At 48.0% G+C, this 27,620-nt stretch overlaps 1 protein-coding gene across 3 annotated transcripts in view; it reads left to right on the top strand.

The window, feature by feature from the left end:
- stab1 (stabilin 1) overlaps positions 1-5,674 on the top strand; it is a 224,961-nt gene extending 219,287 nt beyond the window's left edge. For all 3 annotated transcript variants that reach the window (XM_052526150.1, XM_052526149.1, XM_052526151.1), the window contains 2 exons: positions 4,388-4,480; positions 4,928-5,674. In XM_052526150.1, coding sequence (XP_052382110.1) covers positions 4,388-4,480; positions 4,928-4,999 — 165 coding nt within the window. In that variant the 3' untranslated portion in view covers positions 5,000-5,674. The remainder of the gene's footprint in view (positions 1-4,387; positions 4,481-4,927) is intronic.
- The last annotated feature ends 21,946 nt before the right edge of the window (positions 5,675-27,620 follow it).

Here is a 27,620-nt window from a genome sequence, read left to right as displayed (position 1 = left end):
GATCAACTCTACTATAGACCAGGCCCATTGGGCCCACAGGGCTTTGATCAACACTACTATAGACCAGGCCCATTGGGCCCACAGGGCTTTGATCAACTCTACTATAGACCAGGCCCATTGGGCCCACAGGGCTTTGATCAACTCTACTATAGACCAGGCCCATTGGGCCCACAGGGCTTTGATCAACACTACTATAGACCAGGCCCATTGGGCCCACAGGGCTTTGATCAACTCTACTATAGACCAGGCCCATTGGGCCCACAGGGCTTTGATCAACTCTACTATAGACCAGGCCCATTGGGCCCACAGGGCTTTGATCAACACTACTATAGACCAGGCCCATTGGGCCCACAGGGCTTTGATCAACTCTACTATAGACCAGGCCCATTGGGCCCACAGGGCTTTGATCAACACTACTATAGACCAGGCCCATTGGGCCCACAGGGCTTTGATCAACTCTACTATAGACCAGGCCCATTGGGCCCACAGGGCTCTGATCAACTCTACTATAGACCAGGCCCATTGGGCCCACAGGGCTCTGATCAACACTACTATAGACCAGGCCCATTGGGCCCACAGGGCTTTGATCAACACTACTATAGACCAGGCCCATTGGGCCCACAGGGCTCTGATCAACACTACTATAGACCAGGCCCATTGGGCCCACAGGGCTCTGATCAACATTACTATAGACCAGGCCCATTGAGCCCACAGGGCTCTGATCAACACTACTATAGACCAGGCCCATTGGGCCCACAGGGCTCTGATCAACACTACTATAGACCAGACCCATTGAGCCCACAGGGCTCTGATCAACACTACTATAGACCAGGCCCATTGGGCCCACAGGGCTTTGATCAACACTACTATAGACCAGGCCCATTGGGCCCACAGGGCTCTGATCAACACTACTATAGACCAGGCCCATTGGGCCCACAGGGCTCTGATCAACACTACTATAGACCAGGCCCATTGGGCCCACAGGGCTCTGATCAACACTACTATAGACCAGGCCCATTGGGCCCACAGGGCTTTGATCAACACTACTATAGACCAGGCCCATTGGGCCCACAGGGCTCTGATCAACACTACTATAGACCAGGCCCATTGGGCCCACAGGGCTCTGATCAACACTACTATAGACCAGGCCCATTGGGCCCACAGGGCTCTGATCAACACTACTATAGACCAGGCCCATTGGGCCCACAGGGCTCTGATCAACACTACTATAGACCAGGCCCATTGGGCCCACAGGGCTTTGATCAACACTACTATAGACCAGGCCCATTGGGCCCACAGGGCTCTGATCAACACTACTATAGACCAGGCCCATTGGGCCCACAGGATCAACACTACTATAGACCTGATCAACACAACTATAGACCAGGCCCATTGGGCCCACAGGGCTCTGATCAACACTACTATAGACCAGGCCCATTGGGCCCACAGGGCTCTGATCAACATTACTATAGACCAGGCCCATTGAGCCCACAGGGCTCTGATCAACACTACTATAGACCAGGCCCATTGGGCCCACAGGGCTCTGATCAACACTACTATAGACCAGGCCCATTGAGCCCACAGGGCTCTGATCAACACTACTATAGACCAGGCCCATTGGGCCCACAGGGCTCTGATCAACACTACTATAGACCAGGCCCATTGAGCCCACAGGGCTCTGATCAACACTACTATAGACCAGGCCCATTGGGCCCACAGGGCTTTGATCAACACTACTATAGACCAGGCCCATTGGGCCCACAGGGCTCTGATCAACACTACTATAGACCAGGCCCATTGGGCCCACAGGGCTCTGATCAACAGTACTATAGACCAGGCCCATTGGGCCCACAGGGCTCTGATCAACACTACTATAGACCAGGCCCATTGGGCCCACAGGGCTTTGATCAACACTACTATAGACCAGGCCCATTGGGCCCACAGGGCTCTGATCAACACTACTATAGACCAGGCCCATTGGGCCCACAGAGCTCTGATCAACACTACTATAGACCAGGCCCATTGAGCCCACAGGGCTCTGATCAACACTACTATAGACCAGGCCCATTGGGCCCACAGGGCTTTGATCACCACTACTATAGACCAGGCCCATTGGGCCCACAGGGCTCTGATCAACACTACTATAGACCAGGCCCATTGGGCCCACAGGGCTCTGATCAACAGTACTATAGACCAGGCCCATTGGGCCCACAGGGCTCTGATCAACACTACTATAGACCAGGCCCATTGGGCCCACAGGGCTTTGATCAACACTACTATAGACCAGGCCCATTGGGCCCACAGGGCTCTGATCAACACTACTATAGACCAGGCCCATTGGGCCCACAGAGCTCTGATCAACACTACTATAGACCAGGCCCATTGAGCCCACAGGGCTCTGATCAACACTACTATAGACCAGGCCCATTGGGCCCACAGGGCTTTGATCACCACTACTATAGACCAGGCCCATTGGGCCCACAGGGCTCTGATCAACACTACTATAGACCAGGCCCATTGGGCCCACAGGGCTCTGATCAACACTACTATAGACCAGGCCCATTGGGCCCACAGGGCTCTGATCAACACTACTATAGACCAGGCCCATTGGGCCCACAGGGCTCTGATCAACACTACTATAGACCAGGCCCATTGGGCCCACAGGGCTCTGATCAACACTACTATAGACCAGGCCCATTGGGCCCACAGGGCTCTGATCAACACTACTATAGACCAGGCCGATTGGGCCCACAGGGCTCTGATCAACACTACTATAGACCAGGCCCATTGGGCCCACAGGGCTCTGATCAACACTACTATAGACCAGGCCCATTGGGCCCACAGGGCTCTGATCAACACTACTATAGACCAGGCCCATTGGGCCCACAGGGCTCTGATCAACACTACTATAGACCAGTACTGTTATTACTGTTATTACTGTTATTCAATAGCGCAGCTTTCAAGTTTGCATTCTCCATTAGCCCACATAATACTTTATTCATTTAGTTTTCCTCAATTTGAAAAAAAAAAAACGAACTAACTTTTTTCAGCGGTTGAAAACGTATAAATGTAAAATAATGGGCTGAAGTTGGTTTACGTTTTGACCAGAGTCACTCAGAGGACTTTCTCCGTATTGTGTTTTAGTTGTATTGTATTTTACATTTGTGCGACTTGTCCACCAGCGTGTCACGTTTTCTGTTGTTTTTTTTGTGGACACCAGGAAAGGGTCAGCTGCTGCTGCTGCAAAAAGAAAAGAAGCTCATGGGGTTTTTAACAAACACATTTTACACATTTGACATTCACCGAATAACAATAGCCAGAAATCCAGTCTGTCTATGCCAACACTCCACTCCTTGTCAAGCTAAACCATTTCTGTTGCCATGACGAGGAGTAGCAAGGAGGTATGGAGGGGGGGAAACTGAAAACTAACTGTTATTGGCAGAGATGTTTGTAACTCTTTCTAATTGGTCTATTAACTCATATATACAGTAAATTATGTCACCATGGAAGGCCAAAATTCCATCCCACCAAAACAGGCTGACATTTCAGTTTTCAAATAGCTTACAATTAAACAGGCATTATCATAATTTTCACAATTTCAAAAGTATTTTTCCAACCTCACCATTGTTTATTAGGTACACCAGCCCATTCACGAAAATGTATTGCTCCTCCAGACAGCGAGTCTCGTGGCCGGGGCTTGTTATAATAAAGCAGGCAGACGGGCATCAAGACATTCAGTTACTGTTCGGTTGAATGTTAGAATGGACTAAACGAGTGACCTAAGTGAATTTGAGAGTGGTATGATTGTCGGTGCCAGGCGCGTCGGATCCAGTATCTCAGAACAGCCAGCCTCCTGGGTTTTTCACGTAGGACAGGTTTACAGAGAATGGTGAGACAAACCAAACATCCAGTCAGCGGCAGTCCTGTTGGGTGAAAACAGCTCAAGCTAACAGAAGGGCGGGTGTTAAGAAGCGCGGTTTGGCGGGTCATGTTCCGGAGAACACATGACTTGACCTTCGCCTCCCGAGCCAGTTGGGGACTTGCCTTTTTCTCCCCCATAATGGGGGAGAAAAAGGGGGTAAAAAAATAAATAATAAAAAAATAAATGAAAGCACAATGATAAATCAAATGTATTTATAAAGCCCTTCTTACATCAGCTGATGTCACAAAGTGCTGCACAGAAACCCAGTCTAAAACCCCAGACAGCAAGCAATGCAGGTGTAGAAGCACCTGTAAAAAGCACACATTGAGAATTTTGCCTGTCTCCGAGTGGGTGAATCAAGGTCACCCACATTTCCACGTTGAAATGACACGGTATGCCCAGATAAAGGGTTTTTTCTAAAACCAGATTTGATTGACTGCCATGTCTTGTCTCCCATGGTGACAGAATGAAGAGGGGGATAAGCCTGCTCTGGTGTCTATTCCCAACCCGCTCTACAGCGGTTACAGGGCCTTCAACCAACCAATCAATGAACAAAGTGTAAGTCTCAATAATGATGGTTTATATCTCAATAATGTTACTGATCAATGTACAATCAATGTCAATGTTATATGTCAATAACACAACTGATCAATATGTAAGGCCAGGATCCAATCTGATCAACAACACTATATTTAAAGGTAATTACTGATTGAGGCACGTAGTGTGGATGCAGTCTGTGAAATGTGGGAACATTACCTTTAAAAGCCGCGTTGTCAACAACCCGAAATCAGATTGATTGTTGACCTAAGTCAATTTTATATATCTCAGTTTTTATCTCAAACACGCTTTATTTTAACCTCATTGGATTTACTCTTAAATCCAAACTTCTGCCTTCTGTGCTCTTGAGCCAAAAGGGGTCCCCTGAATGGACAGAAATACTTTTCAGAAATAACCTCAGGAGTACTGATCTAGCCTAATGGTTTAACATTTTCTTTCCCTGTCTAGGAAGAGGCAGAACCAGCAGCAGCAGAACCAGCAGAACCAGAAGAACCAGTTCCTCGACTACTGGATTTATGAGAACTCTAACAACATTATGTGGGCTCTAAGAAAGGGCTGGAGTGAATAGACTTTCTGCATTTGAACAGACTATGCTGGGAATGTGTAAATAAAATGTGACCTAGGCCTATATTTTCCAAAGACAATGGCTGGGATTCAATCTGTAGAATGCTGTCTGTGCTGTTTAAAGGAGATGGCTGGGATTCAATCTGTAGAATGCTATCTGTGCTGTTTAAAGGAGATGGCTGGGATTCAATCTGTAGAATGCTATCTGTGCTTTCTTTTTAAAGGAGATGGCTGGGATTCAATCTGTAGAATGCTATCTGTGCTTTCTTTTTAAAGGAGATGGCTGGGATTCAATCTGTAGAATGTTATCTGTGCTTTCTTTTTAAAGTGGCGATGGCATTACTGGCAAACACTATTAGAATTGACCTTAAAATATCAAACTTGTTAAAACGAGGCCTCCTTTAAAAAGGCGCATTGCCAGCAGTCCTATGCGTTATTCTAACGACATGCTTTGAATTGAATCCCGGCCTAAACTCGGCAGTAGGTCTGTTTCCCCAAAACAATGTTAAGGGTCTAGGATTAGGCTGTTCAGAACTGGGTTGAAGACTCGACCCTCCACACAGAAACAACACTGATGCAAAACGCCAGGCATGTTTATATGACACTGTATTAAAATATTCCTTCTATGCATCCCTTGTATAGATTATTGGTCATTATTTGATGGTATAAATTATGTTACTACAACAATAACCATTTATACACATGAAGTCCCTTTCACCCAACAATCACATTTTTCATTTAAATGTGATTTTCCCCAGATTCATAGTTTTTTTTAGATTTAAGATGATTTTAGATTTTAGATTTAAGATGTATTATACAACACATACCAGATTATTTTTTCCCCAAATATGTTAATCTAGCTCCACCCCCCCCACCCCCAGCGCTCTGCTCCTCAGAGGGAGCTCCACCCCCCCACCCCCAGCGCTCTGCTCCTTGGGAGCTCCATGCCCCACCCCCGGGACTCTGCTCTCACAAAGCAGTGCACCCATCCCCCCCAGAATAGAGGGAAGAGAAGGAGAGAGGGAGATGAGCCGAGCTGCAGTGTTGGCTGGAGCAGCATGGCAGAGAGAAGGGAATGAGAGGGGGAGCCGAGCTGCAGTGTTGGCTGGAGCAGCATGAACAGAGAGAAGGGAATGAGAGGGGGAGCAGAGCTGCAGTGTTGGCTGGAGCAGCATGAACAGAGAGAAGGGAATGAGAGGGGGAGCCGAGCTGCAGTGTTGGCTGGAGCAGCATGAACAGAGAGAAGGGAATGAGAGGGGGAGCCGAGCTGCAGTGTTGGCTGGAGCAGCATGAACAGAGAGAAGGGAATGAGAGGGGGAGCAGAGCTGCAGTGTTGGCTGGAGCAACATGGAAATGGTTCAATATGAATGGACAAAGCATCACTTTAGTCATCCCAGCAGATTGACCTTTGTCAGATGGCTGCTGGGATGACGAACAAGATTGACAATGGAAACTGATCTTTAAAAAAAAAAACTGTAACCCAAACAGATTTGTCAAGATCAATATATTTATTCAATCTAACACTGAAGCGATCGGAATGTAAAGATATTTTCCATTGAGCTGACACACTACATGACCAAAAGTGTGTGGACACCTGCTCGTCAAACATCTCATTGCAAAAATCATGGGCATTAATATGGAGTTTGTCCCCCTTTGCAAAAATCATGGGCATTAATATGGAGTTTGTCCCGCTTTGTTGCTATAACAGCCTCCACTCTTCAGGGAAGGCTTTCCACTAGATGTAGGAACATTGCTGCTATAACAGCCTCCACTCTTCTGGGAAGGCTTTCCACTAGATGTTGGAACATTGCTGCTATAACAGCCTCCACTCTTCAGGGAAGGCTTTCCACTAGATGTAGGAACATTGCTGCTATAACAGCCTCCACTCTTCTGGGAAGGCTTTCCACTAGATGTTGGAACATTGCTGCTATAACAGCCTCCACTCTTCTGGGAAGTATTTCCACTAGATGTAGGAACATTGCTGCTATAACAGCCTCCACTCTTCTGGGAAGGCTTTCCACTAGATGTTGGAACATTGTTGCTATAACAGCCTCCACTCTTCTGGGAAGGCTTTCCACTAGATGTAGGAACATTGCTGCTATAACAGCCTCCACTCTTCTGGGAAGGCTTTCCACTAGATGTAGGAACATTGCTGCTATAACAGCCTCCACTCTTCTGGGAAGGCTTTCCACTAGATGTTGGAACATTGCTGCTATAACAGCCTCCACTCTTCTGGGAAGGCTTTCCACTAGATGTTGGAACATTGCTGCTACAACAGCTTCCACTCTTCAGGGAAGGCTTTCTACTACATGTTGGAACATTGCTGATATAACAGCCTCCACTCTTCTGGGAAGGCTTTCCACTAGATGTTGGAACATTGCTGCTATAACAGCCTCCACTCTTCTGGGAAGGCTTTCCACTAGATGTTGGAACATTGCTGCTACAACAGCTTCCACTCTTCAGGGAAGGCTTTCTACTACATGTTGGAACATTGCTGATATAACAGCCTCCACTCTTCTGGGAAGGCTTTCCACTAGATGTTGGAACATTGCTGCTATAACAGCCTCCACTCTTCTGGGAAGGCTTTCCACTAGATGTTGGAACAGTGCTGCTATAACAGCCTCCTCCACTCTTCTGGGAAGGCTTTCCACTAGATGTTGGAACAGTGCTGCTATAACAGCCTTCTCCACTCTTCTGGGAAGGCTTTCCACTAGATGTTGAAACAGTGCTGCTATAACAGCCTCCACTCTTCAGGGAAGGCTTTCCACTAGATGTTGGAACATTGCTGCTATAACAGCCTCCACTCTTCAGGGAAGTCTTTCCACTAGATGTTGGAACATTGCTGCTATAACAGCCTCCACTCTTCTGGGAAGGCTTTCCACTAGATGTTGGAACATTGTTGCTATAACAGCCTCCACTCTTCTGGGAAGGCTTTCCACTAGATGTAGGAACATTGCTGCTATAACAGCCTCCACTCTTCTGGGAAGGCTTTCCACTAGATGTAGGAACATTGCTGCTATAACAGCCTCCACTCTTCTGGGAAGGCTTTCCACTAGATGTTGGAACATTGCTGCTATAACAGCCTCCACTCTTCTGGGAAGGCTTTCCACTAGATGTTGGAACATTGCTGCTACAACAGCTTCCACTCTTCAGGGAAGGCTTTCTACTACATGTTGGAACATTGCTGATATAACAGCCTCCACTCTTCTGGGAAGGCTTTCCACTAGATGTTGGAACATTGCTGCTATAACAGCCTCCACTCTTCTGGGAAGGCTTTCCACTAGATGTTGGAACATTGCTGCTACAACAGCTTCCACTCTTCAGGGAAGGCTTTCTACTACATGTTGGAACATTGCTGATATAACAGCCTCCACTCTTCTGGGAAGGCTTTCCACTAGATGTAGGAACATTGCTGCTATAACAGCCTCCACTCTTCTGGGAAGGCATTCCACTAGATGTTGGAACATTGCTGCTATAACAGCCTCCACTCTTCTGGGAAGGCTTTCCACTAGATGTTGGAACATTGCTGCTACAACAGCTTCCACTCTTCTGGGAAGGCTTTCCACTAGATGTTGGAACATTGTTGCTATAACAGCCTCCACTCTTCTGGGAAGGCTTTCCACTAGATGTAGGAACATTGCTGCTATAACAGCCTCCACTCTTCTGGGAAGGCTTTCCACTAGATGTAGGAACATTGCTGCTATAACAGCCTCCACTCTTCTGGGAAGGCTTTCCACTAGATGTTGGAACATTGCTGCTATAACAGCCTCCACTCTTCTGGGAAGGCTTTCCACTAGATGTTGGAACATTGCTGCTACAACAGCTTCCACTCTTCAGGAAGGCTTTCTACTACATGTTGGAACATTGCTGATATAACAGCCTCCACTCTTCTGGGAAGGCTTTCCACTAGATGTTGGAACATTGCTGCTATAACAGCCTCCACTCTTCTGGGAAGGCTTTCCACTAGATGTTGGAACATTGCTGCTATAACAGCCTTCTCCACTCTTCTGGGAAGGCTTTCCACTAGATGTTGAAACAGTGCTGCTATAACAGCCTCCACTCTTCAGGGAAGGCTTTCCACTAGATGTTGGAACATTGCTGCTATAACAGCATCCACTCTTCTGGGAAGTATTTCCACTAGATGTAGGAACATTGCTGCTATAACAGCCTCCACTCTTCTGGGAAGGCTTTCCACTAGATGTTGGAACATTGTTGCTATAACAGCCTCCACTCTTCTGGGAAGGCTTTCCACTAGATGTAGGAACATTGCTGCTATAACAGCCTCCACTCTTCTGGGAAGGCTTTCCACTAGATGTAGGAACATTGCTGCTATAACAGCCTCCACTCTTCTGGGAAGGCTTTCCTCTAGATGTTGGAACATTGCTGCTATAACAGCCTCCACTCTTCTGGGAAGGCTTTCCACTAGATGTTGGAACATTGCTGCTACAACAGCTTCCACTCTTCAGGGAAGGCTTTCTACTACATGTTGGAACATTGCTGATATAACAGCCTCCACTCTTCTGGGAAGGCTTTCCACTAGATGTTGGAACATTGCTGCTATAACAGCCTCCACTCTTCTGGGAAGGCTTTCCACTAGATGTTGGAACATTGCTGCTACAACAGCTTCCACTCTTCAGGGAAGGCTTTCTACTACATGTTGGAACATTGCTGATATAACAGCCTCCACTCTTCTGGGAAGGCTTTCCACTAGATGTTGGAACATTGCTGCTATAACAGCCTCCACTCTTCTGGGAAGGCTTTCCACTAGATGTTGGAACAGTGCTGCTATAACAGCCTCCTCCACTCTTCTGGGAAGGCTTTCCACTAGATGTTGGAACAGTGCTGCTATAACAGCCTTCTCCACTCTTCTGGGAAGGCTTTCCACTAGATGTTGAAACAGTGCTGCTATAACAGCCTCCACTCTTCAGGGAAGGCTTTCCACTAGATGTTGGAACATTGCTGCTATAACAGCCTCCACTCTTCAGGGAAGTCTTTCCACTAGATGTTGGAACATTGCTGCTATAACAGCCTCTACTCTTCAGGGAAGGCATTCTACTAGATGTTGGAACATTGCTGCTATAACAGCCTCCACTCTTCTGGGAAGTATTTCCACTAGATGTAGGAACATTGCTGCTATAACAGCCTCCACTCTTCTGGGAAGGCTTTCCACTAGATGTTGGAACATTGTTGCTATAACAGCCTCCACTCTTCTGGGAAGGCTTTCCACTAGATGTAGGAACATTGCTGCTATAACAGCCTCCACTCTTCTGGGAAGGCTTTCCACTAGATGTAGGAACATTGCTGCTATAACAGCCTCCACTCTTCTGGGAAGGCTTTCCACTAGATGTTGGAACATTGCTGCTATAACAGCCTCCACTCTTCTGGGAAGGCTTTCCACTAGATGTTGGAACATTGCTGCTACAACAGCTTCCACTCTTCAGGGAAGGCTTTCTACTACATGTTGGAACATTGCTGCTATAACAGCCTCCACTCTTCTGGGAAGGCTTTCCACTAGATGTTGGAACATTGCTGCTATAACAGCCTCCACTCTTCTGGGAAGGCTTTCCACTAGATGTTGGAACATTGCTGCTACAACAGCTTCCACTCTTCAGGGAAGGCTTTCTACTACATGTTGGAACATTGCTGCTATAACAGCCTCCACTCTTCTGGGAAGGCTTTCCACTAGATGTTGGAACATTGCTGCTACAACAGCTTCCACTCTTCAGGGAAGGCTTTCTACTACATGTTGGAACATTGCTGCTATAACAGCCTCCACTCTTCTGGGAAGGCTTTCCACTAGATGTTGGAACATTGCTGCTACAACAGCTTCCACTCTTCTGGGAAGGCTTTCCACTCTTCTGGGAAGGCTTTCCACTAGATGTTGGAACATTGCTGCTATAACAGCCTCCACTCTTCTGGGAAGGCTTTCCATTGGATATTGGAACATTGCTGCTATAACAGCCTCCACTCTTCCGGGAAGGCTTTCTACTAGATGTTGGAACATTGCTGCTATAACAGCCTCTACTCTTCAGGGAAGGCTTTCTACTACATGTTGGAACATTGCTGCTATAACAGCCTCCACTCTTCAGGGAAGGCATTCTACTAGATGTTGGAACATTGCTGCTATAACAGCCTCCACTCTTCTGGGAAGGCTTTCCATTAGATGTTGGAACATTGCTGCTATAACAGCCTCCACTCTTCTGGGAAGGCTTTCCATTGGATATTGGAACATTGCTGCTATAACAGCCTCCACTCTTCTGGGAAGGCTTTCCATTGGATATTGGAACATTGCTGCTATAACAGCCTCCACTCTTCTGGGAAGTCTTTCCACTAGATGTAGGAACATTGCTGCTATAACAGCCTCCACTCTTCCGGGAAGGCTTTCTACTAGATGTTGGAACATTGCTGCTATAACAGCCTCTACTCTTCAGGGAAGGCTTTCTACTACATGTTGGAACATTGCTGCAGGGACTTGGTTCCATTCGGCCACAAGAGTATTAGTGAGGTCGGGGACTGATGTTGGGTGATGAGCCCCGGCTCGCAGTAAGCCTTCCAATTCATGGCAAAGCTTTTCGATGGGGTTGAGGTCAGTCAAGTTCTTCCACACTGATCTCGACAAAAAAATTCTGTATGCACCTCGCTTTGTGCATGGGGGCATTGTCAGGCTGAAACAGGAAAGGGCCTTCCCTAAACTTCTGCCACAAAGTTGGAAGCACAGAATCATCTAGAATGTCATTGTATGCTGTAGTGTTAAGATTTCCCTTTTAAGGGGTCTAGCCCGAACCATGAAAAACAACCACAGACCATTATTCCTCCTCCACCAAACTTTACAGTTGACACTACACATTGGGGCAAGTAGCATTCTCATGGCATCCGCCAAACCCAGATCCATCCGTTGGACTGTTAGACGGTGAAGCATGATTAATCACTCCAAAGACTGTGTTTCCACTGCTCCCGAGTCCAATGGCGGTGAGCTTTACACCACTCCAGCAGACGCTTGGCATGGCGCATGGTGACCTTAGACTCGTGTGCGTCTCCTCTGCCATGGAAACCCATTTCATGAAGCCCCCGACGAACAGTTCTTGTGCTGAAGTTGCATCCAGAGGCAGTTGGGAACTCGGTAGTGAGTGTTGCAACTTACGCGCCATACGCTTCAGCACTCATGTTCTGTGAGCTTGTGGCCTACCACTTCGCGGCTGAGCCGTTGTTGCTCCTAGACGTTTTCACTTCAAAAACAGCACTTAAATTTGACCTACCTATGATGGTGGTACGTTGAAAATCTATGAGCTCTTTAAGGCCATTCTACAGTTAATGTTTGTCTATGGATCCCCGGGATTGAATGTATGCACACATGACTGCGTGCGTCTGCTAAATTTTACATACACCTGTCAGCAACAGGTGTGGCTGTAATAGCCAAATCCACGAATTTGAAGATGTGTCCACATACTATGTATATATAGTGTATTTTCTACAGATGGTCATACTACCAACAAACTATCTGTTGTTAAGAAACTGCTTGCTAGGGTTAGAAAAAGGTTTTAGTTTAGGTTTAGAATAATACTTTAGATTAGGTTTAGAATAAGGCTTTAGTTTAGGTTTAGAATAATGTTTTAGTTTAGGTTTAGAATAATACTTTAGATTAGGTTTAGAATAATGCTTTAGTTTAGGTTTAGAATAATACTTTAGATTAGGTTTAGAATAATGCTTTAGTTTAGGTTTAGAATAAGGCTTTAGTTTAGGTTTAGAATAATGTTTTAGTTTAGGTTTAGAATAATGCTTTAGTTTAGGTTTAGAATAAGGCTTTAGTTTAGGTTTAGAATAAGGCTTTGGTTTAGGTTTAGAATAATGCTTTAGTTTAGGTTTAGAATAATGCTTTAGTTTAGGTTTAGAATAATACTTTAGATTAGGTTTAGAATAATGCTTTAGTTTAGGTTTAGAATAAGGCTTTAGTTTAGGTTTAGAATAATGTTTTAGTTTAGGTTTAGAATAATGCTTTAGTTTAGGTTTAGAATAAGGCTTTAGTTTAGGTTTAGAATAAGGCTTTAGTTTAGGTTTAGAATAAGGCTTTAGTTTAGGTTTAGAATAATGCTTTAGTTTAGGTTTAGAGTGATGACATTTATTCACTTCTCAACTGTTTTATTTGATGATTTGATTACAATATTTAAAGCTTATACTAGCATCTACATCTCTATAGTTGATTAAGTATGCCTAGCTCTCTCTCTCTGTGTGTGTGTGTGTGTGTGTGTGTGTGTGAGTGAGTGAGTGAGTGAGTGAGTGAGAGAGAGAGAGAGAGAGAGAGAGAGAACAGGCATGAGAATATTTTACTTGGTAATTGACCCCTCATTAAGTCCTGACCCAGGAACGGTGCTTACTAAATAAAACCCATAATTAAAGTATAGTCAAAATAACTGAATAGCATACTCTGTCTGAGTTGTCCTTATGTTAGGCCCTGACATGGCAATGCCATATGGCTGTGGGCTACACTCGTTAATTTAACAGAAAAGATATGCTTAGAATTCTGTGGCATTTCTTATTATTTGATAGTATGAAGAATACAGTTTAACATAGCTTAATAACATAGAAAGGGTCATTTCTCCAATCGATTTCAAAAGGAGGCACTTTCGGCTGTTCTGTGTTGAGGGGTTAACAAAGAAACTGTGCCTCCAATATGCTTAATTTATAGTTATTTATGTAACTTTAGTTGTGATACAAAACGTTGGCCTATATGTTTTGATTTTTGATACTGCACGATGGGACTCAAATTATGATTTTTAAAAAGTCGCACTACACTACACTGGACGTGGTGCAAACTGGTAAACACGAGGCCCGAGGCCATTTATTGTAGCCGAGGACTAAATCAAATTTGAGGAAAACGCTACTGAAGTTCTATCAACACATTGACTGTCGTACTCGCTTAGGAAAAACAGATCACTGCTACTCACCTTCTCGACAAGGCTCTCCCTCGCCCTCCTTTCGGCAAATCAGATCACGACTCTATTTTGCTCCTCCCTTCCTATAGGCAGAAACTCGAACAGGAAGCACCCTTGCTAAGATCTATTCAATGCTGGTCTGACCAATCAGAATCCATGCTTCAAGATTGTCTTGATCACGTGGACTGGAATATGTTCCGGGTTGCCTCTGAGAATAACATTGACGTATACACTGACACGGTGACTGAGTTCATCAGGAAGTGGATAAGGGATGTTGTTCCCACTGTGGCTATTAAAACCTAACCAAACCAAAGAACAAATTATTTTACAATGATGGCCTACCCCGGCCACAACCTCACCTACCCTGGCCACAACCTCCCCTACCCCGGCCACAACCTCCCCTACCCCGGCCACAACCTCCCCTACCCCGGCCACAACCTCCCCTAGTACAGGTGCATTAAAGCTGGGACTGAGACACTGAAAAACAGCTTATATCTCAAGGCCATCAGACTGTTATATAGCAATTACTAGCAAGCCTCCAACCTCTTCGGGGCCCCTGTGTTGAGGATCAGCGTGGCAGATGTGTTGCTACCTACCCTCACCACCTGGGGGCGGCCCGGCAGGAAGTCCAGGATCCAGTTGCAGAGGGAGGTGTTTAATTCCAGGATCCTTAGATTGGTGATGAGCTTTGAGGGCACTATGGTGTTGAACGCTGAGCTGTAGTCAATGTATAGCATTCTCATGTAGGTGTTCCTTATGTCCTGGTGAGAAAGGGCAGTGTGGAGTGCAATAGAGATAGCATCATCTATGGATCTGTTTGGGCGGTATGCAAATTGGAGTGGGTCTAGGGTTTCTGGGATAATGGTGTTGATGTGAGCCATTACCAGCCTTTCAAAGCACTTCATGGCTACGGACGTGAGTACTACGGGTCGGTAGTCATTTAGGAAGGTTGCCTTTGAGTTCTTGGGCATAGGGACTATGGTGGTCTGCTTGAAACATGTTGGTATTACAGACTCGGACAGAGAGAGGTTGAAAATGTCAGTGAAGACACCTGCCAGTTGGTCAGCACATGCCCGGAGCACAAGTCCTGGTAATCCGTCTGGCTCCGCAGCCTTGTGTATGTTGACCTGTTTAAAGTCTTACGTCGGCTACGTGATCACACAGTCTTCCGGAACAGCTGATACTCTCATGCATGCCTCAGTGTTGCTTGCCTCGAAGCGAGCATAGAAGTGATTTAGCTCGTCTGGTAGGCTCGTGTCACTGGGCAGCTCGTGGCTGTGCTTCCCTTTGTAGTCTGTAATAGTTTGCAAGCCCTGCCACATAAGATAGGCGTCGGAGCCGGTGTTGTACGATTCAATCTTAGCCCTGTATTGACGCTTTGTTTGATGGTTCGTAGGAGGGCATAGCAGGATTTCCACTCCTTGAATGCGGCAGCTCTACCCTTTAGCTCAGTGTGAATGTTGCCTGTAATCCATGGCTTCTGGTTGGGGTATGTGCATACAGTCACTGTGGGGACGACATCCTTGATGCACTTAATGATGAAGCCAGTGACTGATGTGGTGTATTCCTCAATGCCATCGGAAGAATCCCGGAACATATTCCAGTCTGTGCTGCAAAACAGTCCTGTAGCTTATCTGACCACTTTTTTATAGACCGAGTCACTGGTGCTTCCTGCTTTAATTTTTGCTTGTAAGCAGGAATAAGGATAGAATGTGGTCAGATTTACCAAATGGAGGGAGAGGGAGTGCTTTGTACGCGTCTCTGTGGGTGGAGATTTTGTTTTCCCTCTGGTTGCACATTTAACATGTTGATAGAGATTTGGTAGAACTGATTTAAGTTTCCCTGCATTAAAGTCTCCGGCCACTAGGAGCGCTGCCTCTGGGTGAGTGGTTTCCTGTTTGCTTATTTCCTTATACAGCTGACTGAGTGCGGTCTTAGTGTCAGAGTCCGTCTGTGGTGGTAAATAAACAGCCACGAAAAGTATAGCTGAGAACTCTCTAAGCAAATAGTGTGGTCTGCACTTTATCATAAGATATTCTACTTCAGGTGAGCAAAATCTAGAGACTTCCTTAGGTTTCGTGCACCAGCTGTTGTTTACAAATATGCACAGACAGCATCCCAGGTCTCTCCAGAGATGTTCGATCAGGTTCAAGTCCAGATTCTGGCTGGACCACTCAAGGACATCGAGACTTGTCCCGAAGCCACTCCTGTGTTGTCTTGGCTGTGTGCTTAGGGTCGTTGTCCTGTCTGTAGCAGGTTTTCATCAAGGATCTCTCTGTACTTATGGTCTCCCAGTCCCTGCCACTGAAAAAAACCCATCCCCACAGCATGATGCTGCCACCACCATGCTTCACCGTAAGGATGGTGCCAGGTTTCCTTCAGGCCAATGAGTTCAATCTTGGTTTCATCAGAATAGAGAATATTGTTTCTCATGGTCAGAGTCCTTTTGGCAAACTCCAAGCGGGCTGTCATGTGCCTTTTACTGAGGAGTGGCTTCCGTCTGGCCACTCTTCCATAAAAGCCTGATTGGTGGAGTGCTGCAGAGATGGTTGTCCTTCTGGAAGGTTCTCCCATCTCCACAGATGACCTCTGTCAGAGTGATCACCTCCCTGACAAAGGACCTTCTACCCGATTTCTTCAGTTTGGCCTCTCAGCCAGCTCTAGGAAGAGACTTGGTGGTTTCAAACTTCTTCCCTTATAGAATGATGATGATCACTGTGTTCTTGGGGTCCTTGGGAGCCATCTGCCATTTGCTGCCTGTTCAGGGGCCATTTGCCCCTGAACAGGCAGTTAACCCATTGTTCCTAGGCCGTCATTGAAAATAAGAATTTGTTCTTAACTGACTTGCCTGGTTAAATAAAGGTAAAATAAAAAATGCTGCAGAAATATTTTGGTACCCTTCCCCAGATCTGTGTCTCAGGGCTCTACGGACAATTCCTTCGACCTCATGGCTTGGTTTTTTCCTCTGACATGCACTGTCAACTGTGGGACCTTATATAGACAGGTGTGTGCCTTTCCAAATCATGTCCAAATCAATTGAATTTACCACAGGTGGACTCCAATCAAGTTGTAGAAACATCTCAAGGATGATCAATGGAAACAGGATGCACCAGAGCTCAATTTCAAGTCTTGAGCTTGGGTCTGCAAAGAGTCTGAATACTTATGTAAATGTGATTTCATTTATTTTTAATACAATTGCAAATATGTCTAAAAATCTGTTTTTGTTTTGTCATTATGGGGTATTGTGATGTCATTATGGGGTATTGTGATGTCATTATGGGGTATTGTGATGTCATTATGGGGTATTGTGATGTCATTATGGGGTATTGTGATGTCATTATGGGGTATTGTGATGTCATTATGGGGTATTGTAGATAAGGGGGGAAAAAACGTTTAATCCATTTTAGAATAAGGCTGTAACAAAAAACATGGACACAGTCAAGGGGTCTTAATACTACTTGAATGCACTGCACACACACACTCTCTCTCTCTCAGGACTGACATTGCTCGTCCTAATATTCATATATATTTCTTAATTCCATTCTTTTAGATGTGTGTATTGTTGTGAATTGTTAGATATTACTGTGGGAGCTAGGAACACTTGAGTTTCACTACACCTGCAATCACATCTGCTAAATGTGTGTGTGTGTGTGTGTGTGTGGCCAATCACATCTGCTAAATGTGTGTGTGTGTGTGTGTGTGTGTGACCAATCACATATGCTAATTGTATGTGTGTGACCAATAACACTTCATTTGGATTTGAAAGGCTCTGATTCGTTTCTTGTTCAAGCTGCACAGACTTCATCAGGCTCCCATTCACAATTTGACTAGCACTTGATAAAATCCTCACCAGGCCTCCAATTTCCCAGCGGTGTCCCCCTTGTGTGGCTGTAGTGTCCCCTAAAAAAATATATGCCTTTTACGGCCAAAGTTGCCGTTGTGCCCTTGGGCTGAATAATTATAATTCCCTTCTCCCGGCTGCCACGCTCCGAAGCACCTCAACACTCAGATGGCTCTCTCAGATACTTCAACTCTTATTAGCCAACACCAGTCATTGTTTCAGCATGACAATGCCCCCGTGCACAAAGCGAGGTCCATACAGAAATGGTTTGTCGAGATCGGGCTGGAAGAACTTGACTGGCCTGTACAGAGCACTCACCTCAACTCCATGAAACACCTTTGGAATGAATTGGAACGCCGACTGCGTGCAAGGCCTAATCGCCCAACATCAGTGCCCGATCTCACTAATGCTCTTGTGGCCCCCGCAGCAATATTCCAACATCTAGTGGAAAGCCTTTCCAGAAGAGTGGAGGCTGTTATAGCAGCAATGTTCCAACATCTTGTGGAAAGCCTTCCCAGAAGAGTGGAGGCTGTTATAGCAGCAATGTTCAAACATCTAGTGGAAAGCCTTCCCAGAAGAGTGGAGGCTGTTATAGCAGCAATGTTCCAACATCTAGTGGAAAGCCTTCCCAGAAGAGTGGAGGCTGTTATAGCAGCAATGTTCCAACATCTAGTGGAAAGCCTTCCCAGAAGAGTGGAGGCTGTTATAGCAGCAATGTTCCAACATCTAGTGGAAAGCCTTCCCAGAAGAGTGGAGGCTGTTATAGCAGCAATGTTCCAACATCTAGTGGAAAGCCTTCCCAGAAGAGTGGAGGCTGTTATAGCAGCAAAGGGGGGACCAACTCCATATTAATACCCATGATTTTGGAATGAGATGTTCAATGAGCAGGTGTCCACATGCTATTGATCGTGTGTGTACACACAAAATTAAAAACACAAACTGCCATTTTGTGAGCTAAATCTCCAACTTGGGACCATTTTCACATTGCAGTAGATTACAACGCCGACGGACCAAGAGTCTGTCGCCACAGCAGCTCAACACGAAGAACCTATGCAGCTGCCAACATCTCAGACATGTTGACACATTTACAACACCCCGGTATTCCTAGCACCAGAGCAAGACAGAAACGCAAATAAATATCTTTGTCTCCCCTCTGCATTTAAGCAGCCCTTTCACAGCTCATTCTGACCGGGCCAAATAAATTAGAAGAACGATGGGCATGTTTATAGCCACTGATATGTGTCCACCATTCCCGCTGGTTGAGAAGTTGTCAGAAAGTGCCAGAACTTCATGAAACCGAGTCACATCATGAACTCTACCCATTTCAGCAAACAGGAAGTACCCCGCTCTATATAAGCACCCATTTCAGCAAACAGGAAGTACCCCGCTCTATATAAGCACCCATTTCAGCAAACAGGAAGTACCCCGCTCTATATAAGCACCCATTTCAGCAAACAGGAAGTACCCGCTCTATATAAGCAAGCTAAAGCCAAACTTGGCAATGATTTTGCCAATGCGTTGCATTTCAGACAGATGGACCTTCAGGAAGAACTCTCTCTCTACAGAGAGATACTTAAGCTAGGCTACTTACCAGTGAAAGGCCATCACCCCAGAGGGAAATGTGACTTACCGCGCTACAGACGCAAAAGGGCACGGATTATTATGGATAGCCATTAGCACTCTCCCTGGGGTTTATTATGGATAGCCATTAGCACTCTCCCTGGGGTTTATTATGGATATGCCCATTAGCACTCTCCCTGGGGTTTATTATGGATACCCATTAGCACTCTCCCTGGGGTTTATTATGGATGCCCATTAGCACTCTCCCTGGGGTTTATTATGGATGCCCATTAGCACTCTCCCTGGGGTTTATTATGGATACCCATTAGCACTCTCCCTGGGGTTTATTATGGATGCCCATTAGCACTCTACCTGGGGTTTATTATGGATACATATTAGCACTCGCCCTGGGGTTTATTATGGATCCATATTAGCACTCTCCCTGGGGTTTATTATGGATACCCATTAGCACTCTCCCTGGGGTTTATTATGGATACCCATTAGCACTCTCCCTGGGGTTTATTATGGATCCATATTAGCACTCTCCCTGGGGTTTATTATGGATCCATATTAGCACTCTCCCTGGGGTTTATTATGGATACATATTAGCACTCTCCCTGGGGTTTATTATGGATCCATATTAGCACTCTCCCTGGGGTTTATTATGGATACATATTAGCACTCTCCCTGGGGTTTATTATGGATACATATTAGCACTCTCCCTGGGGTTTATTATGGATGCCCATTAGCACTCTCCCTGGGGTTTATTATGGATCCATATTAGCACTCTCCCTGGGGTTTATTATGGATCCATATTAGCACTCTCCCTGGGGTTTATTATGGATACCCATTAGCACTCTCCCTGGGGTTTATTATGGATACCCATTAGCACTCTCCCTGGGGTTTATTATGGATCCATATTAGCACTCTCCCTGGGGTTTATTATGGATACATATTAGCACTCTCCCTGGGGTTTATTATGGATCCATATTAGCACTCTCCCTGGGGTTTATTATGGATACATATTAGCACTCTCCCTGGGGTTTATTATGGATACATATTAGCACTCTCCCTGGGGTTAAAATACAAGATCAGGCCCCTTCACCACTGCAATATATTTACAATACAAAATCAATGTGCACATGCTTGTATAGTACGTATGTTATGATGTGTGTGAGTGTATACATCAGTGCCTGTTTGTGTCTCTTCACAGTCCCCGCTGTTCCACAAGGTGTACTTTTATCTTCTTTGTTTTATCTGATTCTACTGCTGCATCAGTTACCTGATGTGGAATAGAGTTCCATATTGTCATGGCTCTATCTAGTACTGTGCGTCTCCCATAGTCTGTTCTGAACTTGGTGACTGTGGCATGTCTTGTGTCAGTAGTTCAAACAGACTGCTTGGTGCATTCAACATGTCAATACCTCTCACAAATACATGTCATGAGGACGTCAATCTCTCCTCCACTTTGAGCCAGGAGAGATTGACATGCCCACTAGTCATGTCAGCTCTCTGTGTTCCTCCAAGGGCCAGCCGTACAACCCTGTTCTGAGCCAGCCGTACAACCCTGTTCTGAACCAACCGTACTGCCCTGTTCTGAACCAGCCGTGCTGTCCAGTTCTGAACCAGCCGTACTGCCCTGTTCTGAACCAGCCGTGCTGTCCAGTTCTGAACCAGCCGTACTGCCCTGTTCTGGATGTCATAAGGTGAATGCACCAATTTGTAAGTCGCTCTGGATAAGAGCGTCTGCTAAATGACTTAAATGTAATGTAAATGTAAATGTTCTGAACCAGCCGTGCTGTCCTGTTCTGAACCAGCCGTACAACCCTGTTCTGAGCCAGCTGTACAACCCTGTTCTGAGCCAGCCGTGCTGCCCTGTTCTGAACCAGCCGTACAACCCTGTTCTGAACCAGCCGTGCAACCCTGTTCTGAACCAGCCGTGCAACCCTGTTCTGAACCAGCCGTGCTGCCCTGTTCTGAACCAGCCGTGCTGCCCTGTTCTGAACCAGCCGTGCTGCCCTGTTCTGAACCAGCCGTGCAACCCTGTTCTGAACCAGCCGTGCAACCCTGTTCTGAACCAGCCGTGCTGCCCTGTTCTGAACCAGCCGCGCTGCCCTGTTCTGAACCAGCCGCGCTGCCCTGTTCTGAGCCAGCCGTACAACCCTGTTCTGAGCCAGCCGTACAACCCTGTTCTGAGCCAGCCGTACAACCCTGTTCTGAGCCAGCCGTACAACCCTGTTCTGAGCCAGCCGTACAACCCTGTTCTGAACCAGCCGTACAGCCCTGTTCTGAACCAGCCGTGCTGCCCTGTTCTGAACCAGCCGTGCTGCCCTGTTCTGAACCAGCCGTGCTGCCCTGTTCTGAACCAGCCGTGCTGCCCTGTTCTGAACCAGCCGTGCTGCCCTGTTCTGAACCAGCCGTGCTGCCCTGTTCTGAGCCAGCCGTGCTGCCCTGTTCTGAACCAGCCGTGCTGCCCTGTTCTGAGCCAGCCGTACAACCCTGTTCTGAGCCAGCCGTACAACCCTGTTCTGAACCAGCCGTACAACCCTGTTCTGAACTGCCCTGTTCTGAACCAGCCGTGCTGCCCTGTTCTGAGCCAGCCGTACAACCCTGTTCTGAACCAGCCGTACAACCCTGTTCTGAGCCAGCCGTGCTGCCCTGTTCTGAACCAGCCGTACAACCCTGTTCTGAACCAGCCGTGCAGCCCTGTTCTGAACCAGCCGTGCAGCCCTGTTCTGAACCAGCCCGCTGCCCTGTTCTGAGCCAGCCGTACAACCCTGTTCTGAACCAGCCGTACAACCCTGTTCTGAACCAGCCGTACAACCCTGTTCTGAACCAGCCGTACAACCCTGTTCTGAGCCAGCCGTACAACCCTGTTCTGAACCAGCCGTACAACCCTGTTCTGAACCAGCCGTACAACCCTGTTCTGAACCAGCCGTACAACCCTGTTCTGAACTGCCCTGTTCTGAGCCAGCCGTACAGCCCTGTTCTGAGCCAGCCGTACAACCCTGTTCTGAGCCAGCCGTACAACCCTGTTCTGAACCAGCCGTACAACCCTGTTCTGAGCCAGCCGTACAACCCTGTTCTGAGCCAGCCGTACAACCCTGTTCTGAACCAGCCGTACAACCCTGTTCTGAACTGCCCTGTTCTGAACCAGCCGTGCTGCCCTGTTCTGAGCCAGCCGTGCTGCCCTGTTCTGAGCCAGCCGTACTGCCCTGTTCTGAGCCAGCCGTACAGCCCTGTTCTTAGCCAGCCGTACAGCCCTGTTCTGAACCAGCCGTACAACCCTGTTCTGAGCCAGCCGTACAACCCTGTTCTGAACCAGCCGTACAACCCTGTTCTGAACCAGCTGTACAACCCTGTTCTGAACCAGCCGTACAACCCTGTTCTGAACTGCCCTGTTCTGAACCAGCCGTGCTGCCCTGTTCTGAGCCAGCCGTGCTGCCCTGTTCTGAGCCAGCCGTACTGCCCTGTTCTTAGCCAGCCGTACTGCCCTGTTCTTAGCCAGCCGTACTGCCCTGTTCTTAGCCAGCCGTACAACCCTGTTCTTAGCCAGCCGTACAACCCTGTTCTTAGCCAGCCGTACAACCCTGTTCTTAGCCAGCCGTACAGCCCTGTTCTGAACCAGCCGCGCTGCCCTGTTCTGAACCAGCCCGCTGCCCTGTTCTGAACCAGCCGCGCTGCCCTGTTCTGAGCCAGCCGTACAACCCTGTTCTGAGCCAGCCGTACAACCCTGTTCTGAGCCAGCCGTACAGCCCTGTTCTGAGCCAGCCGTACAACCCTGTTCTGAACCAGCCGTACAACCCTGTTCTGAACCAGCCGTACAGCCCTGTTCTGAACCAGCCGTGCTGCCCTGTTCTGAACCAGCCGTGCTGCCCTGTTCTGAACCAGCCGTGCTGCCCTGTTCTGAACCAGCCGTGCTGCCCTGTTCTGAGCCAGCCGTGCTGCCCTGTTCTGAGCCAGCCGTACAGCCCTGTTCTGAGCCAGCCGTACAACCCTGTTCTGAACCAGCCGTACAACCCTGTTCTGAACCAGCCGTACAACCCTGTTCTGAACCAGCCGTACAACCCTGTTCTGAACCAGCCGTACAACCCTGTTCTGAACCAGCCGTACAACCCTGTTCTGAACCAGCCGTACAACCCTGTTCTGAACCAGCCGTACAACCCTGTTCTGAACCAGCCGTACAACCCTGTTCTGAACCAGCCGTACAACCCTGTTCTGAACCAGCCGTACAACCCTGTTCTGAACCAGCCGTGCTGCCCTGTTCTGAACCAGCCGTGCTGCCCTGTTCTGAACCAGCCGTACAACCCTGTTCTGAACCAGCCGTACAACCCTGTTCTGAACCAGCCGTACAACCCTGTTCTGAACCAGCCGTACAACCCTGTTCTTAGCCAGCCGTACAACCCTGTTCTGAACCAGCCGTACAGCCCTGTTCTGAACCAGCCGTACAACCCTGTTCTGAACCAGCCGTACAACCCTGTTCTGAACCAGCCGTACAACCCTGTTCTGAACCAGCCGTACAACCCTGTTCTGAACCAGCCGTACAACCCTGTTCTGAACCAGCCGTACAACCCTGTTCTGAACTGCCCTGTTCTGAGCCAGCCGTACAGCCCTGTTCTGAGCCAGCCGTACAACCCTGTTCTGAGCCAGCCGTACAACCCTGTTCTGAACCAGCCGTACAACCCTGTTCTGAGCCAGCCGTACAACCCTGTTCTGAACCAGCTGTACAACCCTGTTCTGAACCAGCCGTACAACCCTGTTCTGAACTGCCCTGTTCTGAACCAGCCGTGCTGCCCTGTTCTGAGCCAGCCGTGCTGCCCTGTTCTGAGCCAGCCGTGCTGCCCTGTTCTGAGCCAGCCGTACAGCCCTGTTCTTAGCCAGCCGTACAGCCCTGTTCTGAACCAGCCGTACAACCCTGTTCTGAGCCAGCCGTACAACCCTGTTCTGAACCAGCTGTACAACCCTGTTCTGAACCAGCCGTACAACCCTGTTCTGAACTGCCCTGTTCTGAACCAGCCGTGCTGCCCTGTTCTGAGCCAGCCGTGCTGCCCTGTTCTGAGCCAGCCGTACTGCCCTGTTCTGAGCCAGCCGTACAGCCCTGTTCTTAGCCAGCCGTACAGCCCTGTTCTGAACCAGCCGTACAACCCTGTTCTGAGCCAGCCGTACAACCCTGTTCTGAACCAGCTGTACAACCCTGTTCTGAACCAGCCGTACAACCCTGTTCTGAACTGCCCTGTTCTGAACCAGCCGTGCTGCCCTGTTCTGAGCCAGCCGTGCTGCCCTGTTCTGAGCCAGCCGTACAGCCCTGTTCTTAGCCAGCCGTACAACCCTGTTCTTAGCCAGCCGTACAACCCTGTTCTTAGCCAGCCGTACAACCCTGTTCTTAGCCAGCCGTACAACCCTGTTCTTAGCCAGCCGTACAACCCTGTTCTTAGCCAGCCGTACAGCCCTGTTCTTAGCCAGCCGTACAGCCCTGTTCTGAACCAGCCGCGCTGCCCTGTTCTGAACCAGCCCGCTGCCCTGTTCTGAGCCAGCCGCGCTGCCCTGTTCTGAGCCAGCCGTACAACCCTGTTCTGAGCCAGCCGTACAACCCTGTTCTGAACCAGCCGTACAACCCTGTTCTGAACCAGCCGTACAACCCTGTTCTGAACCAGCCGTGCTGCCCTGTTCTGAACCAGCCGTGCTGCCCTGTTCTGAACCAGCCGTGCTGCCCTGTTCTGAACCAGCCGTGCTGCCCTGTTCTGAACCAGCCGTGCTGCCCTGTTCTGAACCAGCCGTGCTGCCCTGTTCTGAACCAGCCGTGCTGCCCTGTTCTGAGCCAGCCGTACAGCCCTGTTCTGAGCCAGCCGTACAACCCTGTTCTGAGCCAGCCGTACAACCCTGTTCTGAACCAGCCGTACAACCCTGTTCTGAACCAGCCGTACAACCCTGTTCTGAACCAGCCGTACAGCCCTGTTCTGAACCAGCCGTACAACCCTGTTCTGAACCAGCCGTACAACCCTGTTCTGAACCAGCCGTACAGCCCTGTTCTGAACCAGCCGTACAGCCCTGTTCTGAACCAGCCGTACAGCCCTGTTCTGAACCAGCCGTACAACCCTGTTCTGAACCAGCCGTACAACCCTGTTCTGAACTGCCCTGTTCTGAGCCAGCCGTACAGCCCTGTTCTGAGCCAGCCGTACAACCCTGTTCTGAACCAGCCGTACAACCCTGTTCTGAACCAGCCGTACAACCCTGTTCTGAACTGCCCTGTTCTGAGCCAGCCGTACAACCCTGTTCTTAGCCAGCCGTACAACCCTGTTCTGAACCAGCCGTACAGCCCTGTTCTGAACCAGCCGCGCTGCCCTGTTCTGAACCAGCCGCGCTGCCCTATTCTGAACCAGCCGTGCTGCCCTGTTCTGAGCCAGCCGTGCTGCCCTGTTCTGAGCCAGCCGTGCTGCCCTGTTCTGAGCCAGCCGTTCTGCCCTGTTCTGAGCCAGCCGTACAACCCTGTTCTGAACCAGCCGTACAACCCTGTTCTGAACCAGCCGTACAATCCCGTTCTGAACCAGCCGTACAGCCCTGTTCTGAACCAGCCGTGCTGCCCTGTTCTGAACCAGCCGTACAACCCTGTTCTGAACCAGCCGTACAACCCTGTTCTGAACCAGCCGTACAACCCTGTTCTGAACCAGCCGTACAACCCTGTTCTGAACCAGCCGTACAGCCCTGTTCTGAACCAGCCGTGCTGCCCTGTTCTGAACCAGCCGTGCTGCCCTGTTCTGAACCAGCCGTGCTGCCCTGTTCTGAACCAGCCGTGCTGCCCTGTTCTGAACCAGCCGTGCTGCCCTGTTCTGAACCAGCCGTGCTGCCCTGTTCTGAACCAGCCGTGCTGCCCTGTTCTGAACCAGCCGTGCAACCCTGTTCTGAACCAGCCGTGCTGCCCTGTTCTGAACCAGCCGTGCTGCCCTGTTCTGAGCCTATTTCAATTGTCCAAGATCCCCCTTTGTGGCACCTGACCACACGACTGAACAGTAATCCAGGTGTGACAGAACTAGAGCCTGTAGGACCTGCCTTATTGATAGTGTTGTTAAGAAGGTAGAAACTAGGTTCTGTAGGACCTGCCCTTGTTGATAGTGTTGTTATGAAGGTAGAAACTAGGGCCTGTAGGACCTGCCCTTGTTGATAGTGTTGTTATGAAGGTAGAAACTAGGGCCTGTAGGACCTGCCCTTGTTGATAGTGTTGTTAAGAAGGTAGAAACTAGGGCCTGCAGGACCTGCCTTGTTGATAGTGTTGTTAAGAAGGTAGAAACTAGGTTCTGTAGGACCTGCCCTTGTTGATAGTGTTGTTATGAAGGTAGAAACTAGGGCCTGTAGGACCTGCCCTTGTTGATAGTGTTGTTATGAAGGTAGAAACTAGGGCCTGTAGGACCTGCCCTTGTTGATAGTGTTGTTAAGAAGGTAGAAACTAGGGCCTGTAGGACCTGCCTTGTTGATAGTGTTGTTATGAAGGTAGAAACTAGGGCCTGTAGGACCTGCCCTTGTTGATAGTGTTGTTATGAAGGTAGAAACTAGGGCCTGCAGGACCTGCCTTGTTGATAGTGTTGTTAAGAAGGTAGAAACTAGGGCCTGTGGGACCTGCCTTGTTGATAGTGTTGTTAAGAAGGTAGAGCAGCGCTTTATGGACAGACTTCTCCCCATCTTATCTACTGTTGTATCAAAATGTTTTGACCATGACAGTTTACAGTCCAGGGTTCCTCTAAGCAGTTTAGTCACCACAAGGGTTTAGTGAATCATTTGGCTAATACAATGCTTTTAGTTTTTGAAATATTTTAGGCCTAACTTATTCCTTGTAACCCATGGTAGGGAGTGTAAAGCCACAACACATGCATTTTTCCAGCAACAGACTATGACCGATAATGTCAAAAGCCGCACTGAAGTCTAACAAAACAGCCCCCACAATATTTTTATCATCAATTTCTCTCATGCTGTCAGATCCCGGTGGCTTGTCACAGACCAAAAAATAAAATAACATATTCCGCACTCACTTTACAGAATTCAAGATTGGAATTACTTGTCTTTTTTTTTACCAGGCAAGTCAGTTAAGAAAATATTATTATTTTCAATGACGGCCTGGGAACAGTGGGTTAACTGCCTGTTCAGGGGCAGAACAGGCAGCTCGGGGGTTTGAACTCGCAACCTTCCGGTTACTAGTCCAATGCTCTAACCACTAGGCTACGCTGCCGCCCCCTTTCATTTTGGTCAGATATAC

The sequence above is a fragment of the Oncorhynchus keta genome, chromosome 10 (genome assembly GCF_023373465.1).
Source record: "Oncorhynchus keta strain PuntledgeMale-10-30-2019 chromosome 10, Oket_V2, whole genome shotgun sequence".
Classification (NCBI taxonomy): Eukaryota; Metazoa; Chordata; class Actinopteri; order Salmoniformes; family Salmonidae; genus Oncorhynchus; species Oncorhynchus keta.
Note: the sequence above shows the minus strand (reverse complement) of the source record. Positions and strands in the feature narration are given on the sequence as shown.